At 44.4% G+C, this 13,254-nt stretch overlaps 2 protein-coding genes across 3 annotated transcripts; one reads left to right on the top strand and one right to left on the bottom strand.

The window, feature by feature from the left end:
• Nucleotides 1–1,954: 1,954 nt before the first annotated feature.
• Nucleotides 1,955–3,778, top strand: Rnase1 (ribonuclease A family member 1, pancreatic). Its single transcript, XM_028788534.1, has 2 exons — nucleotides 1,955–2,018; nucleotides 2,825–3,778. Exon 2 carries the CDS (start codon nucleotides 2,849–2,851, stop codon nucleotides 3,296–3,298), a length of 450 nt encoding a protein of 149 aa, XP_028644367.1. The 5' UTR covers nucleotides 1,955–2,018; nucleotides 2,825–2,848; the 3' UTR covers nucleotides 3,299–3,778.
• A 7,101-nt stretch (nucleotides 3,779–10,879) lies between these two features.
• Nucleotides 10,880–13,006, bottom strand: Rnase6 (ribonuclease A family member k6). Of its 2 annotated transcripts, none has more exons than XM_028788531.1 (2): nucleotides 12,914–13,006; nucleotides 10,880–11,936 (listed from the first exon to the last, which is right to left on the bottom strand). In XM_028788531.1, the coding sequence occupies exon 2, from the start codon at nucleotides 11,929–11,931 to the stop codon at nucleotides 11,470–11,472; it is 462 nt and encodes a 153-aa protein (XP_028644364.1). In that variant the 5' UTR covers nucleotides 11,932–11,936; nucleotides 12,914–13,006; the 3' UTR covers nucleotides 10,880–11,469. The 2 variants fall into 2 exon arrangements, with proteins under 2 accessions (XP_028644364.1, XP_028644365.1); XM_028788532.1 differs by lacking the exon at nucleotides 12,914–13,006 and adding an exon at nucleotides 12,844–12,907.
• Between the last annotated feature and the right edge of the window lie 248 nt (nucleotides 13,007–13,254).

Here is a 13,254-nt window from a genome sequence, read left to right as displayed (position 1 = left end):
CAGAGGCATGTGGATTTCTGAGTTTGAGGCCAGCCTGGTCTACAGAGTGAGTTCCAGGACAGCTCGGGCTATAAAGAGAAACCCTGTCTCGATAAACAAAAAAAAAAAAAAAAAAAAAAAAAAAAGAATAAAATAGAAGCATTAAAAAAAAAAGAAGAAGAAGAACATGCTCTTCAATTGGATCTGATGGAGGCATTTTCTCAACTGAGGTTCCCTCCTTTTAGATAACTTGAACTTGTGTCAAGTTGACATAAAACTATCAGGTACAGACCTCAATGAATTAGAATTTCCCCAGGCATTCCACAGCTGCTGCCAATGTGCTAGGCTTCAAGATAGCTAAGACTGCCTTTGGATGAGGGAGGCCCTCACTTTATGTAGAGACCAGCACCACACTGGCAGTCCTCATAGTCACATGAGTTTCTGAGCTCTCCTGCATCTACTCTCTCTCTCTCATCCTGCATGGTGATGAAGAGACAGTCACAGGATAAGATCAACGGCCTTGGGCTGGAGAGATGGCTCAGTGGCTAAGACTGCTCTTCCAGAGGTCCTGAGTTCAATTCCCAGCAATCACATGGTGGCTCACAACCATCTATATTGGGATCAGATGCACTCTTCTGGTGTGCTTGAAGACAGAGACAGTGTACTTGTATACATAAAATAGATAAATGTTAAAGAAAGAAAGGAAGAAAGAAAGAAAGAAAGAAAGAAAGAAAGAAAGAAAGAAAGAAAGGAAGGAAGGAAGGAAGGAAGGAAGAAAGAAAAAGAAAGACTTTAACCACCTAATAAAGAAGCTGGTATTAATGTTGAACCTTCTGGCTGGCTTGCTTGCAAAGGCCCTGGCCAAGGTCAACACAAAGCTTCATCTGCTGTGGAGGGTCTGGTCGGCTGCTCCTGCCCTCTCCACCGCCGCTGCCCCTTCGGAGAAGAAAGTGGAAGCAAAGAAGGAAGAAACCAAGAGTCCAGTGATGACTGATGACATGGGTTTTGTCCTTTTGGATAACTTTTGTATACATGTTTAACTAAAGGCTAAACCTGTTAAAGACAACAACAACAACTACTACTACAACAACAAAAAGAGTTTCCCCAGAAGTCTCATGCTGGGAAAAGAAAGGTTTTGAGGGGCCTTGTGCTAGTCAGAGAGTTGTCTCGTAGAAAGACATTTCATACCGGTCTGACAACTTGTCTGACCATCTTGCAGGACAAACCAGAGCCAAGCCTGGGATGAGTCAGTGATGGGCGGAGCCACACTTTGATCAGGATTGCTTATTTATATATACCCTTTGTCCTCCACTTAAGCCTAAAGTTCATATCAGGACCCAGAAGAGGGACTCGGGGTCACTGGACTCTCTTTATTCCTTTTCCCAATTAGTCACATTGAATACACTGCATTTCTCTGCTTTTTGATATCATTTTTTATTTTAATTGGTCTATTGAGGGTGAGTGGCTGAGTTTGGCTTGGCAGGCCTGCCACAACCCAGACTTTCGCCCTAACAACTCCACTAGTTCAGGAACCCTTCAAGCTGCTGACAGGAACCCCTCTTACTCCCTCTCCAAGATAGGCACTGCTGGGAGATTTGGAATTCTGGCTACAAACAATTTTATTCAACACCATAGAGAAGGAGGGCTTCCCTCTCCCATGATTTCCAGGATCTCTATGTGTCCTCTGTTAACCTCCAGGTTGTAAATGGTACAAACAGCATGCTCATAAGTTACCAGGCTTTGTGAAGGAACTTGAAGTGTTTGTGCCATTGTCCCTGTGGCTACCTCTGCTGCCCCTTGGGAATCAGCACCTGAGGTTCAAATGGTATTTTCTCTTTCTTTGGCAGCCTTGGGGGATTTTCCATCCAAGTCTACAATGCCCTTGTTTTTATTATTCAGATGAGATTGACCCAGATTTACCCCGCCCATTTTTCTTGAAAGCCAACCCCTTAGAATCCTTTTAAATTCCACACCACAGAGACTGTGTGACTGAAGAAACTGGCTTCCAATTTGTCCTGGAATTCAAACTAAAAGTTTAGGTAAGTGGCCTAGAGGTGGCCTCAGTAACTATTTCTGCTTGACAGGTAGAACTGAGAGAGTTGAGGCCAGTCACTCTTGACTGACCAAACTCCAGAAAAGCTGGGCCAGGCAAACAGCTGGAGCGGGGGTGGAGGCACAGAAAAGTCAGAAGTAAAGAACGAGTGGGGTGGGGAGGACAGAGCTCCCAGACTGGGCGAGGGAGCATGTGTCTTTAGAATATAACCCAAACCCTGTATCCTGCCAGAGTCAGGCACTAGATCAAATTCCTTTGTGTTGTAAGATAAAGACTACAGCCACAGTCCTGGGTGTCAGTAATGACCCAGGAATACAACTCAGTGTATGGCACATTCTAAATGACCTTCTCATGAAGTACTTGAACACTACTTAGAAATGTGTTCTATTCTTCAAACGTATTTTATATGAAAAAGAAAAAAACAGTATTCAGCATTTTGCCAAGAGTTTAGGTGACATAGCCCACCACCTAGAGAAAAGAATGGCTTCTTTTCAGTAAGTAATAAAGTAAACCAGTGTCTCACTTTCAAGATCTCTCAACAGAGGGAAATCTTTCTGGCTCATCCTTCGGAAGCTGAGGTGGGGGAGTACACTGGTGGCTGCGGGGTGGTGGTGGTAGTGTGCTGGGAAAGATGAGGGGAGTGTACTGATGGATGAGGTGGGGGCAGTGTGCTGGGGAGGATGAGGGGTTAATGTGTATGGAAGCTGAGGTGGGAGAGTCTGCTGTGGAGATGGAGGTGGGTGCTGCAGCTCTTCTGAGCATTTGTCCTTTTTTCTCTTCCTTTCCTGTCAGACTCCTCAGAGCAGCAAAGCTACCATGGGTCTGCAGAAGTCCCTCATTCTGTTTCCAGTGTTTGTCCTGGTGCTCGGATGGGTCCAGCCTTCCCTGGGCAAGGAATCTTCGGCTGCGAAGTTTAAGAGGCAGCACATGGACCCAGAAGGTTCCTCCAGCAGCAGCCCCACCTACTGTAACCAAATGATGAAGAGCCGGGAAATGACAAAGGGGTCGTGCAAGCCCGTGAACACCTTCGTGCATGAATCCTTGACAGATGTCCAGGCTGTGTGCTCCCAGGAAAATGTCACCTGCAAGAACGGGAAGAGCAACTGCTACAAGAGCAGCGCCACCGTGCAGATCACTGACTGCCGCCTCAAGGGGAATTCCAGGTATCCCAACTGCGACTACACCACCAGTCATGTCCAAAAGCACATCATTGTGGCCTGTGAAGGGAGCCCCTCCGTACCAGTCCACTTCGATGCTTCTGTGTAGGACTCCACCTAGGCCAAACCAGTGAGCTATCCGTGTCTACCAACCTGATCACGTCAACACCTGCCTCCCCTCTCTATCATTCTTTCCCTGAAAGAAATAACTCATGTTAGGACTTCCTTCTAATGAAACATGTGTTCCTGACCTGTGTCCTGCTCCCAGATTCCTCTCTTGCCGTAGACAAATGAAGCAAGATGGCCCTCACCAGAATGTGTCCCTTCAACCTTAGACTTTCTCGACTTCAGAACCAAGAACCAAATAAGATTCTGCTCATTATAAATTGCCCAGTCAGAGGTGTCCTTTTAGGGCACTTCACAGTGGAGTAAGGACAATGGGCAAATCACCTCATTCATTGCTCCAGATCTTCCCTGCTCCTGGCATCTTTAATTGCACTACTGAGTCTAGAAATTTCTGCCTCTCCACTGATCATTCATTCCTCTCATATACTCTTCTCTATAATAAAGTCTAGCATCTATTTCAGCACCCAGTAGTCATGGATCCCAAATCCATCCGCTCCTCATACTCACACAGATCAGTCACAGCTGCTGAAGAGAGTCCCACCACTAAGAGAGCAGAAGAACATTGCCTTGCTTCTGCGTTTCAGGGATCTTCTTCCATCCGTGTTTCACTTTGCACTTTCTTTCTCAGTGTGAAGGAAAGGCAGCAGCCAGTCTTGCCTTCCAGGGGTTCCTTCTTACTCTCTTGTCTTCAGCTTGACTCAGATCTCATGGAACAAATAGGAATGGGGGGAGGGGCTTCAGTTTTAACAACCACAGTGGAAATCCAATTTCAATAATGCTTTTGGGAAACAGTCACGAAGGTGGCACAGTCTCACCCATGGATGATCCAGGATTCACGGTGGTGTTCCACATGGAAGGTGTAGAGCGAAGGTATGTTACTGTAAGAACCAGCCACCAGCACTCCTAGAACAAACTGTAGCGTTCCTCTGCAGATTAGCCGATAGTTTTAGGTATATTTGGGTTTTCTTTCAACAATTTGAGTAGCACAGAGTGTCCTGAAACTTAGTATGTGACCAGTGATGGCCTTGGGCTCCTGCTTCTCCTTCACAGACCTCTCAAGTACCAGGCTCTTAGGTGTGTGCCACCGTGTCCCAGCTATGTTGGGTGGGCAAGAACTTCCAAGTAGATGAGTCAGTGGCTAACTGCACTTCCTGCTTTCTCAGAGGCCCCAAATTTGGTTCTCAGCACCCACATGCCAGCTCACAATCACCAGTAACTCCATTTCCAGGGATTCTGAGGCTCTTCCAGCCTCTGTGGGCATTTGCACATATGTGGTGCACATAAACTCATGCAGGCACATACACATAAGTAAAAATAAAAGAAATAAAGAGATAGGCTTAATCTTTCACAGTGATTTTAGGTTCACATGCTATTTCTAGCCATGGCTGTCTTCATAACTAAACACAGAGAGCTTGCTCCTCTGATGGGATGGACATGCTAGACAACTGTGGTGTCTGTGTATTAAAGTTTGTCATAACCACAAGTCTCTTTCTAGCTTCCTCTTACAAGTCTGGGAAGAGCTTATACTAAAAGTCCTTACTTTTACACCTGTCCTGAGTCTACAATGTCAGAAAATTTGGCCTGGGCCCCTGACTTAGCCTAGACTGACTCCTGGACTCCTTTTTCTCTATCTGTGCCACAGCTTCCTAACACATGGGGATAGGTTTGTGTTGGAATTTGAATGATAATGGTCCCTAAACTCATATGTTTGAACACTTGGTCCCACTTTGGTGGAACTATTCAGAAAGGATTAGCAGGTATGGTGCTGCTGCTGGATGTTTTGTTTCTCCCAGGCTAAACTAGAGGGGGGAAAGCTTAGGTGGAGCAGGTGGGTGCATTGCAGGGCCTTGGTCAGCAGTGAGTGCGCTGGCAAAGAACACACAAAGAAGACACACACACACACACACACACACAAAGAGGAATAAGCTTCAAAGAACTGGTTTCATTATTGGGGGAGTATGTGAGGGGGTATTTATGCCCCTGGGGAGGTGGCCAGGGTCTCTGGGGCAAAGTTTGTGTGGTCATGTACAATTAGCCAGGACTGTTGGAAGATGCTTTCTGCATACTGAGTGGGGGGGGGGACAAGGAGTAGAGGCTAATAATTGTTGTGGTATTCATTCTTACTAGGGTCGATAGTGGGGCAGCCAACTTTCTGGCACCAGGTTGGGAGAAGGGAGGAAGCCAATACCTGACATCCTCATCTGATATATCCTGTGTTCAAGTTCTCTTCCACCCTTCCTTCCTTAATCCTGGACCATTACAGTCCCATGTAGCCTTCTTGGGGAAAGGTGTGTCACTGGGGGAGGCTTTGAAAACACGGTTATGTTTTCATTTCCGTTGCTCTCTCTGCCTCAGCTGTTGCTGTCACCATGCCTTTGCTCCACCGTCCATGACTCTGACCCTCTATCATCATAAGCCCAATCAAACACATGCTTTTATAAGTGGCTTTGGTCCTGGTGTTTCCTCACAGCTATAGAAAAGTAAGACAGTTTGATAATCTCAAAATCCATTATCTTAGTACTTATGGTTTTCTAGATATGTTTACCTTTACCTTTAGTCATTATATATAGTTACTAATTATCTATTGTTGTTGTTATCATTATTATCATCTCTAGAAAAGTTCCAGAATTGAAATCTGAGCTAGTGCTGTGAGAGCCCCTCAACACAAGCACTTTAGAGGTCTTTACTACCCTCCCAATAGCCTTCCAAGGGAAGTTTTCCTTCTAGAATGCATAAGCAGTCTGTGAGAGTAGAACTGGCCAGTTAACCTCCTCCTGGTCTCACATTCCTTCCCAGTCCCTCAGAACCCAGGGAAATGTTCCATTTGGTTCAGAGTTTATAGAGCAGGTGGTTGACCTAGAGATGACGTCACAGCAGCAGTAACAACCTACAGGAGTGGGGTCAGGAATTTCTTTGGCTTTATTGGAAACGTGTTTAATGAATATACGGTGCTGGATGATGATCGATCAGACCAGCCTGGCAGCCTTTCCACCTCCTTTTCCCTCCCATTCCTGGGGACACAAATGTCTTTGTGCTTACAGAGCACTAGGGAGCCAGAAATGTTAAACATACACCATTCAGGAGCCTCTCCTCAAAGGAGGAATTACTTAATTTCTGCCCAGAAGTCGGGGAGTGGATACTGAGCATGACCTTTTTGCTATCTGTGGAGGCAGATAGCAAAATGGCGCTCACCTTCGGGCGGCTTCTGCTCCCACCTTCCAGTCCACCTCACATCTTAAGCTTTATTGTGCACCTGGAATTAGAATGTTTATTGCCAGGAATGTGTGTGATTGTTACCTGGAGACTTTTCCCAAAAATGTACAGTGTTTGAAATGTGCTGACAGCGAACATCCTGGCATCCGATTCCTCGGCTCTGATCCGGGTGGATGAGGTCAATCTGAATCGAGTATTCAGTCTCTTCTCTTTGTGGACCACTGCCTGCACTGACACCTGCATCCCACAAGCACCCCCAAATAATTACTTAAGGAGAGGCCTAGGACTGTTTGGGAAGTAGTTTACATGGGACAATGAGCATGTGGTATGCACATGCGCATGGCCAGCTGCACGGGTCATAGATACATAGAATATCAGACTACAGACAACCTTTTATGAGCTAACTACAACCTGCAGCTTAAATATAATTAAGCTGAGGCATGAAATCAGGAGTAAACTAAAGACAACCAGGCTCGTTTACTCCCGGAGTGTGCTTTCATGCCCTGCTCCCAGGTATCTGATTTTAATATTCAAAGAGTATGACACAGTAAAATTGAAGAATACTATTTTTGTTCATCTCATTATCTCATTTATATTTTTGACTATATTGTTGTTGAAGCAGTTGAATATATAAATATGATAAGCTTCCAGACATTGTCTTTGTAGTCCCTGAGCTGCACGCCACAAAACATGCTACGTCACAAAAGACGTTAAAGCGGTGGCAGCCTCGACCTTCCAGGCCCAGCTATCACAGTAAAATGTCCCATGAAAGCTGTCCAAAATGGCTGCTCCCGTCAAAATGGCACCACAACATCTCCTCAGGCTGCAGTTGTCACAGGAGCTTCCAGATTCCAGAATTGTGAGGGAATAACTTTATGTTAAGGTTATTAGGGCAAAGGGAGATGTGGACCTGTTTAGAAATAGTTCTGGGGTGGGAGGGGGGATTCCCATCTTCATTGTCAGGATATCAATAGTTCGGTTTACATAAATCAGCAGCAGTAGCTTGATCCACTTGCAAACACTGTTTACGAGTCAGCAACGGCAATTGGATCCAGAAGAAACCTTGAGGCTCTGCCAACTGGCCTGAGTCTGCGGAAGTGGCAAGAAGCCAGGGGAAGATCAGCAAAGACTGGCAAGGTGAGCCATGCTACAGTGTCATCCACTGTCTGTTGGGTTCTACTTATATCCTTGCCAAACATCACATGTCTTCTCAAGTGTCTGTTCCAGCAAAACATCACATGCCCCTTTTCCAGGCAGCTTCTAGGAAAACACCATGTGTCTGTTTTCAGCACAACATTCTCCACATGTCTCCTCAGTAAAACATTCTAAGACAGTGTCCAGAAACACATCACAGGACACAATGGAGTCTCCAAAGAAATCAGACATTTCCACTTCACCTGTGATCTTCCCAGAGGTTTCATACTGTGTTGCTAACCTTTCTGGACCCCCAGAAAGTTAGCTCAAGAGACTGTATCTGATAACTGTTCCTTCACTTTCCAACATCAGATGGGTAAATAGAAGATGAGGTCAGAGAATCCTTAAACTGTCTCATGGCAAAGACTGGACAGAAAAAATAGAACGGAGTTCTCTACACTAATGATAAAGATGGGCCCTGGGGACTTAGCCAGTGAGCTTCCTTTCTTAGACATTCCTTCCTACAAAAGATATTTAATCTCTGTTCTACCCTGAGGAGGTGATATGCACCCATTTTCCACAATGAGCAATCAATAAACAGTTTGGAACCAAAGACTGTCTCTTTTATCAAGAACCACTGTGGAACATGGAGAAAACCTATAGGTTTGTCCTTATACCACTCCACCCCCAACCCAGAAACACGGGGCTTGAGGCCGATCCAGCTTGGAAATTCCAGGCAATGGTTCTGACCAAAAGTCCATCTCTTGGTCAGTATTTAATATTTAATAAAACTTGCCTCAAATTTGGCCCAAAATGGTAGAGTTGGTTTTTCAGGCAAATGTCAGGATTAACAATAACTGTTGATCACATTTATAGTTTCAGCACAAATAAGTTCAGTGCTCTTGACTAAGCCTAGTGTGTTCTTCCCAGAGCTAGGAAAAAAGAAAGGAAGTGGGCAAGTGAGCGAGGCGCCTGTAATCCCAGCACTTGTGAGGTGGAGTCAAGGGTTAGGAATTCAAACTCAGTTCAACTCCATAGTGAGTTCTAGGTCACCCTGAGGTCCGTGGGATCCTGTCTTAAGAGAGGAGGCATGGGAGGGAGATCAAATTTAACCCAGAACAAACAGAAAAAGTTAATAAAATTAGCACATAAATCAATGAAATAAAAAATACTATTTTGAAAATTTATTTTATATGTGTGGGTGTTTTGCCTGTATGTAGGTCTGTGCACCATGGACATGTCTGGTACTCTTGGAGGCCAGAGAAGGTTGGCAGATCCCACAGAGCTAGAGTTTCATGAGTTGTGAGTGCTGGGAATTAAACTTAGGTCTTCCTGAGGAGCAGCCAGGGTTCTTAATCACTGAGCCATCTCTCCAGTCCCAAACAATAAATTTAATAAAACTAATGGTTCAGGGCTAGGAAGGAAGCTCAGCTGGGGGCAGCTCTCCTCCACCCCACCTGAATTTTTTTTTCTCTATGATTAAATGAAGTCTGAAAATGAAACCAATGTACTTAGCATAAGTTTCTTTTGCTCATTCCCAGCATGCCTACCTCCATGTGGCTTGTGTGCAGCCAGTGTGTGCCTGGTGCCTGCTGGTGGCTGCCTGCCTGGCAGCTTTAGGCTGGAGTGAAAGATGGCTGTGAGTCCTCAAAAGCTCTCCAGCCTCCTGGCTGCTAGTGACTCCCCCTGCCAGGAGCCAGCCCCGGCTTGGTGGGAGGAGAAGGTGATCGGTCGGTTCTTCTTGAGGCAGCCAAGGGGGATAGGAATTGGAAGAGTGTGGGCGAGGAGTAAGACTTGGTCTTACGAGATTGGGGTAATATCTTACGAGATATTTAGGGTTGCTGTTTAATAAAATCTTTCTTGTCTACATTACTAAAGTTTACTTGCTAGGCTACTGTAGCTGACCTGCAATCTGTTTGATCCTCTGAGGCCAGAAACTGCAGTTTCTGGCACTTAACACCCCAGCCCAGGGACAGCAGAGAATTAGGCAAATATCCTTAGTACTCTCTCTGCAGGCACTGCCAGGCTCTAACATAGGTCTGTTGGTTTGAGGTCACAAGACGAAAAGACACTTAAAGAAGTTATTATAATTTATTATTAAGTGTAATAAGTTTCCTATGAAAGTTATCTAAGGGGAAAAGTGGGAAGGTTCTAAGTGGGGAAAAGGAAAAAATTCTAACAAAGGAAAAATTCTAAGTAGAGAGATTCTAAGCAGGGAAGAAGGAAGGAGGAGAGAGAGAGAGAGAGAGAGAAAGTGTGGAAGAGAGAGAGAGAGAAAGTGAAGTGACCGCTAACGAACGTCCCTTTGTCTTATACATCATTTGGAGTACCTGATCACATGTTACAAAGTTCATCACAAGTTCACACCAAAATTCAAATCATAAATTGAAATAGAAGTTTACAATCGAGAATGTTTACATGCATATCCATTAGGAGTAATTATCCGGCTAAACATCCATCACTTGTCTAGCTCCACAGGTTCACTGAAGGTTTAAAACTATAACTAAGAAATTAGTGAAGTTTTGTATAGATAAACCCAGGCAATATTTTCTCTTCTGTCCTAGCACCTATAATAAATCTTGAGTTCCCTTTTAGTGACCTATGGTTAATTGTGTTACAACCACCTTGGAATGTGCTCTGAGCAGGAGAGAGTCTGGCTACTATCTAAGTGCTGTTAACTGATGACACTTCAGAGACTGGCAGAGTTCTCATAGCAGTTTTGACTATCAGAAAGGGACATAATACCAGTCCCACTATAAAAAGAGCTAAATAATCATTGATATAATTTTAGGAATTCTTATAGGATCATCATTAAGACTTAATAAGTCATCTATTTGTCTATATAGAATCACTACAAGGCAGTACATCTTCGTGGGTCTGCAGAGATCTGCTCCAAAGGGGAGTGCTATTGCTTAGTGATCATTATATATGTTTAACAACAACAATAACAACAACAACAACAATAATAATAATAATAGGAAAAGCATATTAATAGCAGGATCTTTCCTAAAATATGTCCAGCATAGCCTTGCTGATGTGGTACACTTGTCACAGATAATAATCCAAGGCAAGCATTTCAGGATGATCAACTGCTAATTATTAGCTTGTCCTATTATGGCTCCTGACATCCCCCTTTCCTGCCTTGGGAACAGGAGCCTCACACGGAATAAGGGTGGGGAAGCTAGCTGGAAGAAGGGACTGAGCAAGAATGGGAGAATAAGAGAAGGCAGCAGGGTTTAATATGAATTGATAACCATTCTTCGCTACATAGTGGTGTTGAGCCCACCCTGACCAAATCAGACCCTGTTAAAACAACAAACAAGCAAACAAACAACCCAGCAAAAATTCACACTCATTATATCAAAAAAGATTTTTTTTCCTATGAGCATAGTACAATAAAGCTTGACCCAAAAAATTGCAGGATAAATTGTTCAGCATCTTGGACCTTCTTTATACTTTTCTTATATTCCTCCTTAACAAAGGTAACCCCTGAGCAGAAAATAATCTTTTCCTTCCTTCCTTCCTTCCTTCCTTCCTTCCTTCCTTTCTTTCTTTCTTTCTTTCTTTCTTTCTCTCTTTCTTTCTTTTTTTTTTGGTGGGGGGTGGTATGATGATTGAACCCAGGGACCACTGTGCACTAAGCAAGTGCTCATTTATTGAGCTACCCATGCACTCTTATTTTTTTACCCCATTTTGATAGCTTAGGCATCTTAATTCTTCCAGCATCTTCTCGTTTCTGTGGGAACAAAAGGCAAAGTTGAATAAACTGTAAGAGAACCTGTGTCAAACAGAGGAAAAGACCTAGCCTTACACAATCTTATCTAAGTGCACAGGCACCAATCGGTAGGGAGGGTCCGCCTTCTTTGGGTGTTCACAGGCCACAATGAAGAATTTGTATTGTACAGCACTACTGTAGCAGCAGTTAGGATAGGCTGCTCCAGTGTGTGAGCAGTCAGTCATTTTGACAGGTTTTGCACTCTCGTGGCAGTTCTTCCGACCGTTCTTGCAGGTGATATTGCGCAAACCGCAGGTAGCAGCCACATTCTGGAAAGATTCATGCAGAAAGGTGTTTTTCTGTTTACAGTGTCGGGTATAATTGTTGACGCCGCGCATGGCTGTATTGCATTGCTGAGGACTTGTCTGTATGTGCTGAATTTCAAACCAGTGCGCCTTGGAGAGACCCTTAGGCTGAGTGCAAAGTAGACACATCGGCTCCCACAGCCCCAGCAACAATAGGAGAGGAAGGTGCCTGGGAAGGTCTACCACCATGTTTTCTGTGCAGGAAGAAGGAAGGTAGTGGTAATAGAAGAAGCAGTGAGAGCAAACATAACTATCTGACTCGTTTGACTTTTTTCCTTCCTTTTATGATTTCATAGCTCTTAAAAAAGGAAGAAAGCCGGTCTCATAATTCTATGAAAACGTTGAAGTCCGGTGAGGAGGACAGGAGATGAGTAGGCTGCCCCGGTTGTCACATCTCATCCTCTTTGACCTATATGTATACTCATACATGCAATGCTTCCTGTTGGGATCATAGCACGAATGTCCATGCATCCACAGATCTTCAGGGAAACCAGGAACGTTAAACACACAGGATTGTCTTTCCAATGGGAAAGATGAAAAACCCTGTCCTTCCATCCAGAAAGCTGAGAATTGGAGGTGATTAATAGTCTGGTGATCTGTGTTATCTGTTGAGCTAGCCTTAACAAGCTCCTGCAAGTAGGACTGAAGGTTGCTCCTAATATAAATGACTTTTATAGTCAGAGGCTCTCCAAGCTCTCACAGAAGGACCGGAGGTGGTTAACGGCACAAATGACCTCTATGCTCTCTATATGACTGAGAACAGGACAGACCCTTAGGCCCTTAAGCTAGTACAGGTAGCCTATCTTTAGAACCCATCTTGTCAGAAGAAATGACACTACCCTAAGTTGAGCTTCAATGTTATTGTGGTTCCTTGTGCATCAGAGATTGAATTACACCAGGAAGCTTATTTTCCAAATTATACTGGGTTTAAATACACGAAATAAACCTCCAGTTATCAGACTCCCCAAAGTCCGATCCAGTTTGATTGAAGTAAATTTATACCTGGTTTTCATTCTTAGCTCTTCCTGGGGCTCCCTTCCCGGTGTGATACCTGCAGGGACCCCCACAGCTTCCACCTGTAATCTCTTCTTCTATATTTACCTTCCCTCTCCAGCCAGCATTTCCCAGCCAACTCCACTGCCTGGCCAGGGCCCTGAAGCACCTCTCTTACCAGGTGTTTGTGTTGGACTCCTACTGTGAACAGGGGCAGTTGATCAGTCCCAGGCTCAGAATGTTTTGTTTGCTTCTCTTCTTCAAGCTAGTCACAGCTGCCTAGGTGGGGCAGGGCAAGACTTATTCTTAAGCCTATGAAAGAGAAACCTTAGATTTTTGCAGAAGTATGGTGGGGTGAGACTCTCCACCTCCAAGTGAACTCTTTAACAGTTTCGATGTCAGTGAAGAGGAAGAATAAACTCAACTCAAGAACAGAGTAGGCTCAAAGCTCAGAGTTTTAAGGACCTGAATACTTGCTGTGGGCTTAGCACTTCCTTTTTGACTGGAGTTTCTGTTTTT

This window comes from Grammomys surdaster, unplaced genomic scaffold (genome assembly GCF_004785775.1).
Source record: "Grammomys surdaster isolate TR1022 unplaced genomic scaffold, NIH_TR_1.0 125750, whole genome shotgun sequence".
Taxonomy (NCBI): Eukaryota; Metazoa; Chordata; class Mammalia; order Rodentia; family Muridae; genus Grammomys; species Grammomys surdaster.
This window is presented reverse-complemented; position numbering and strand designations above follow the sequence as displayed.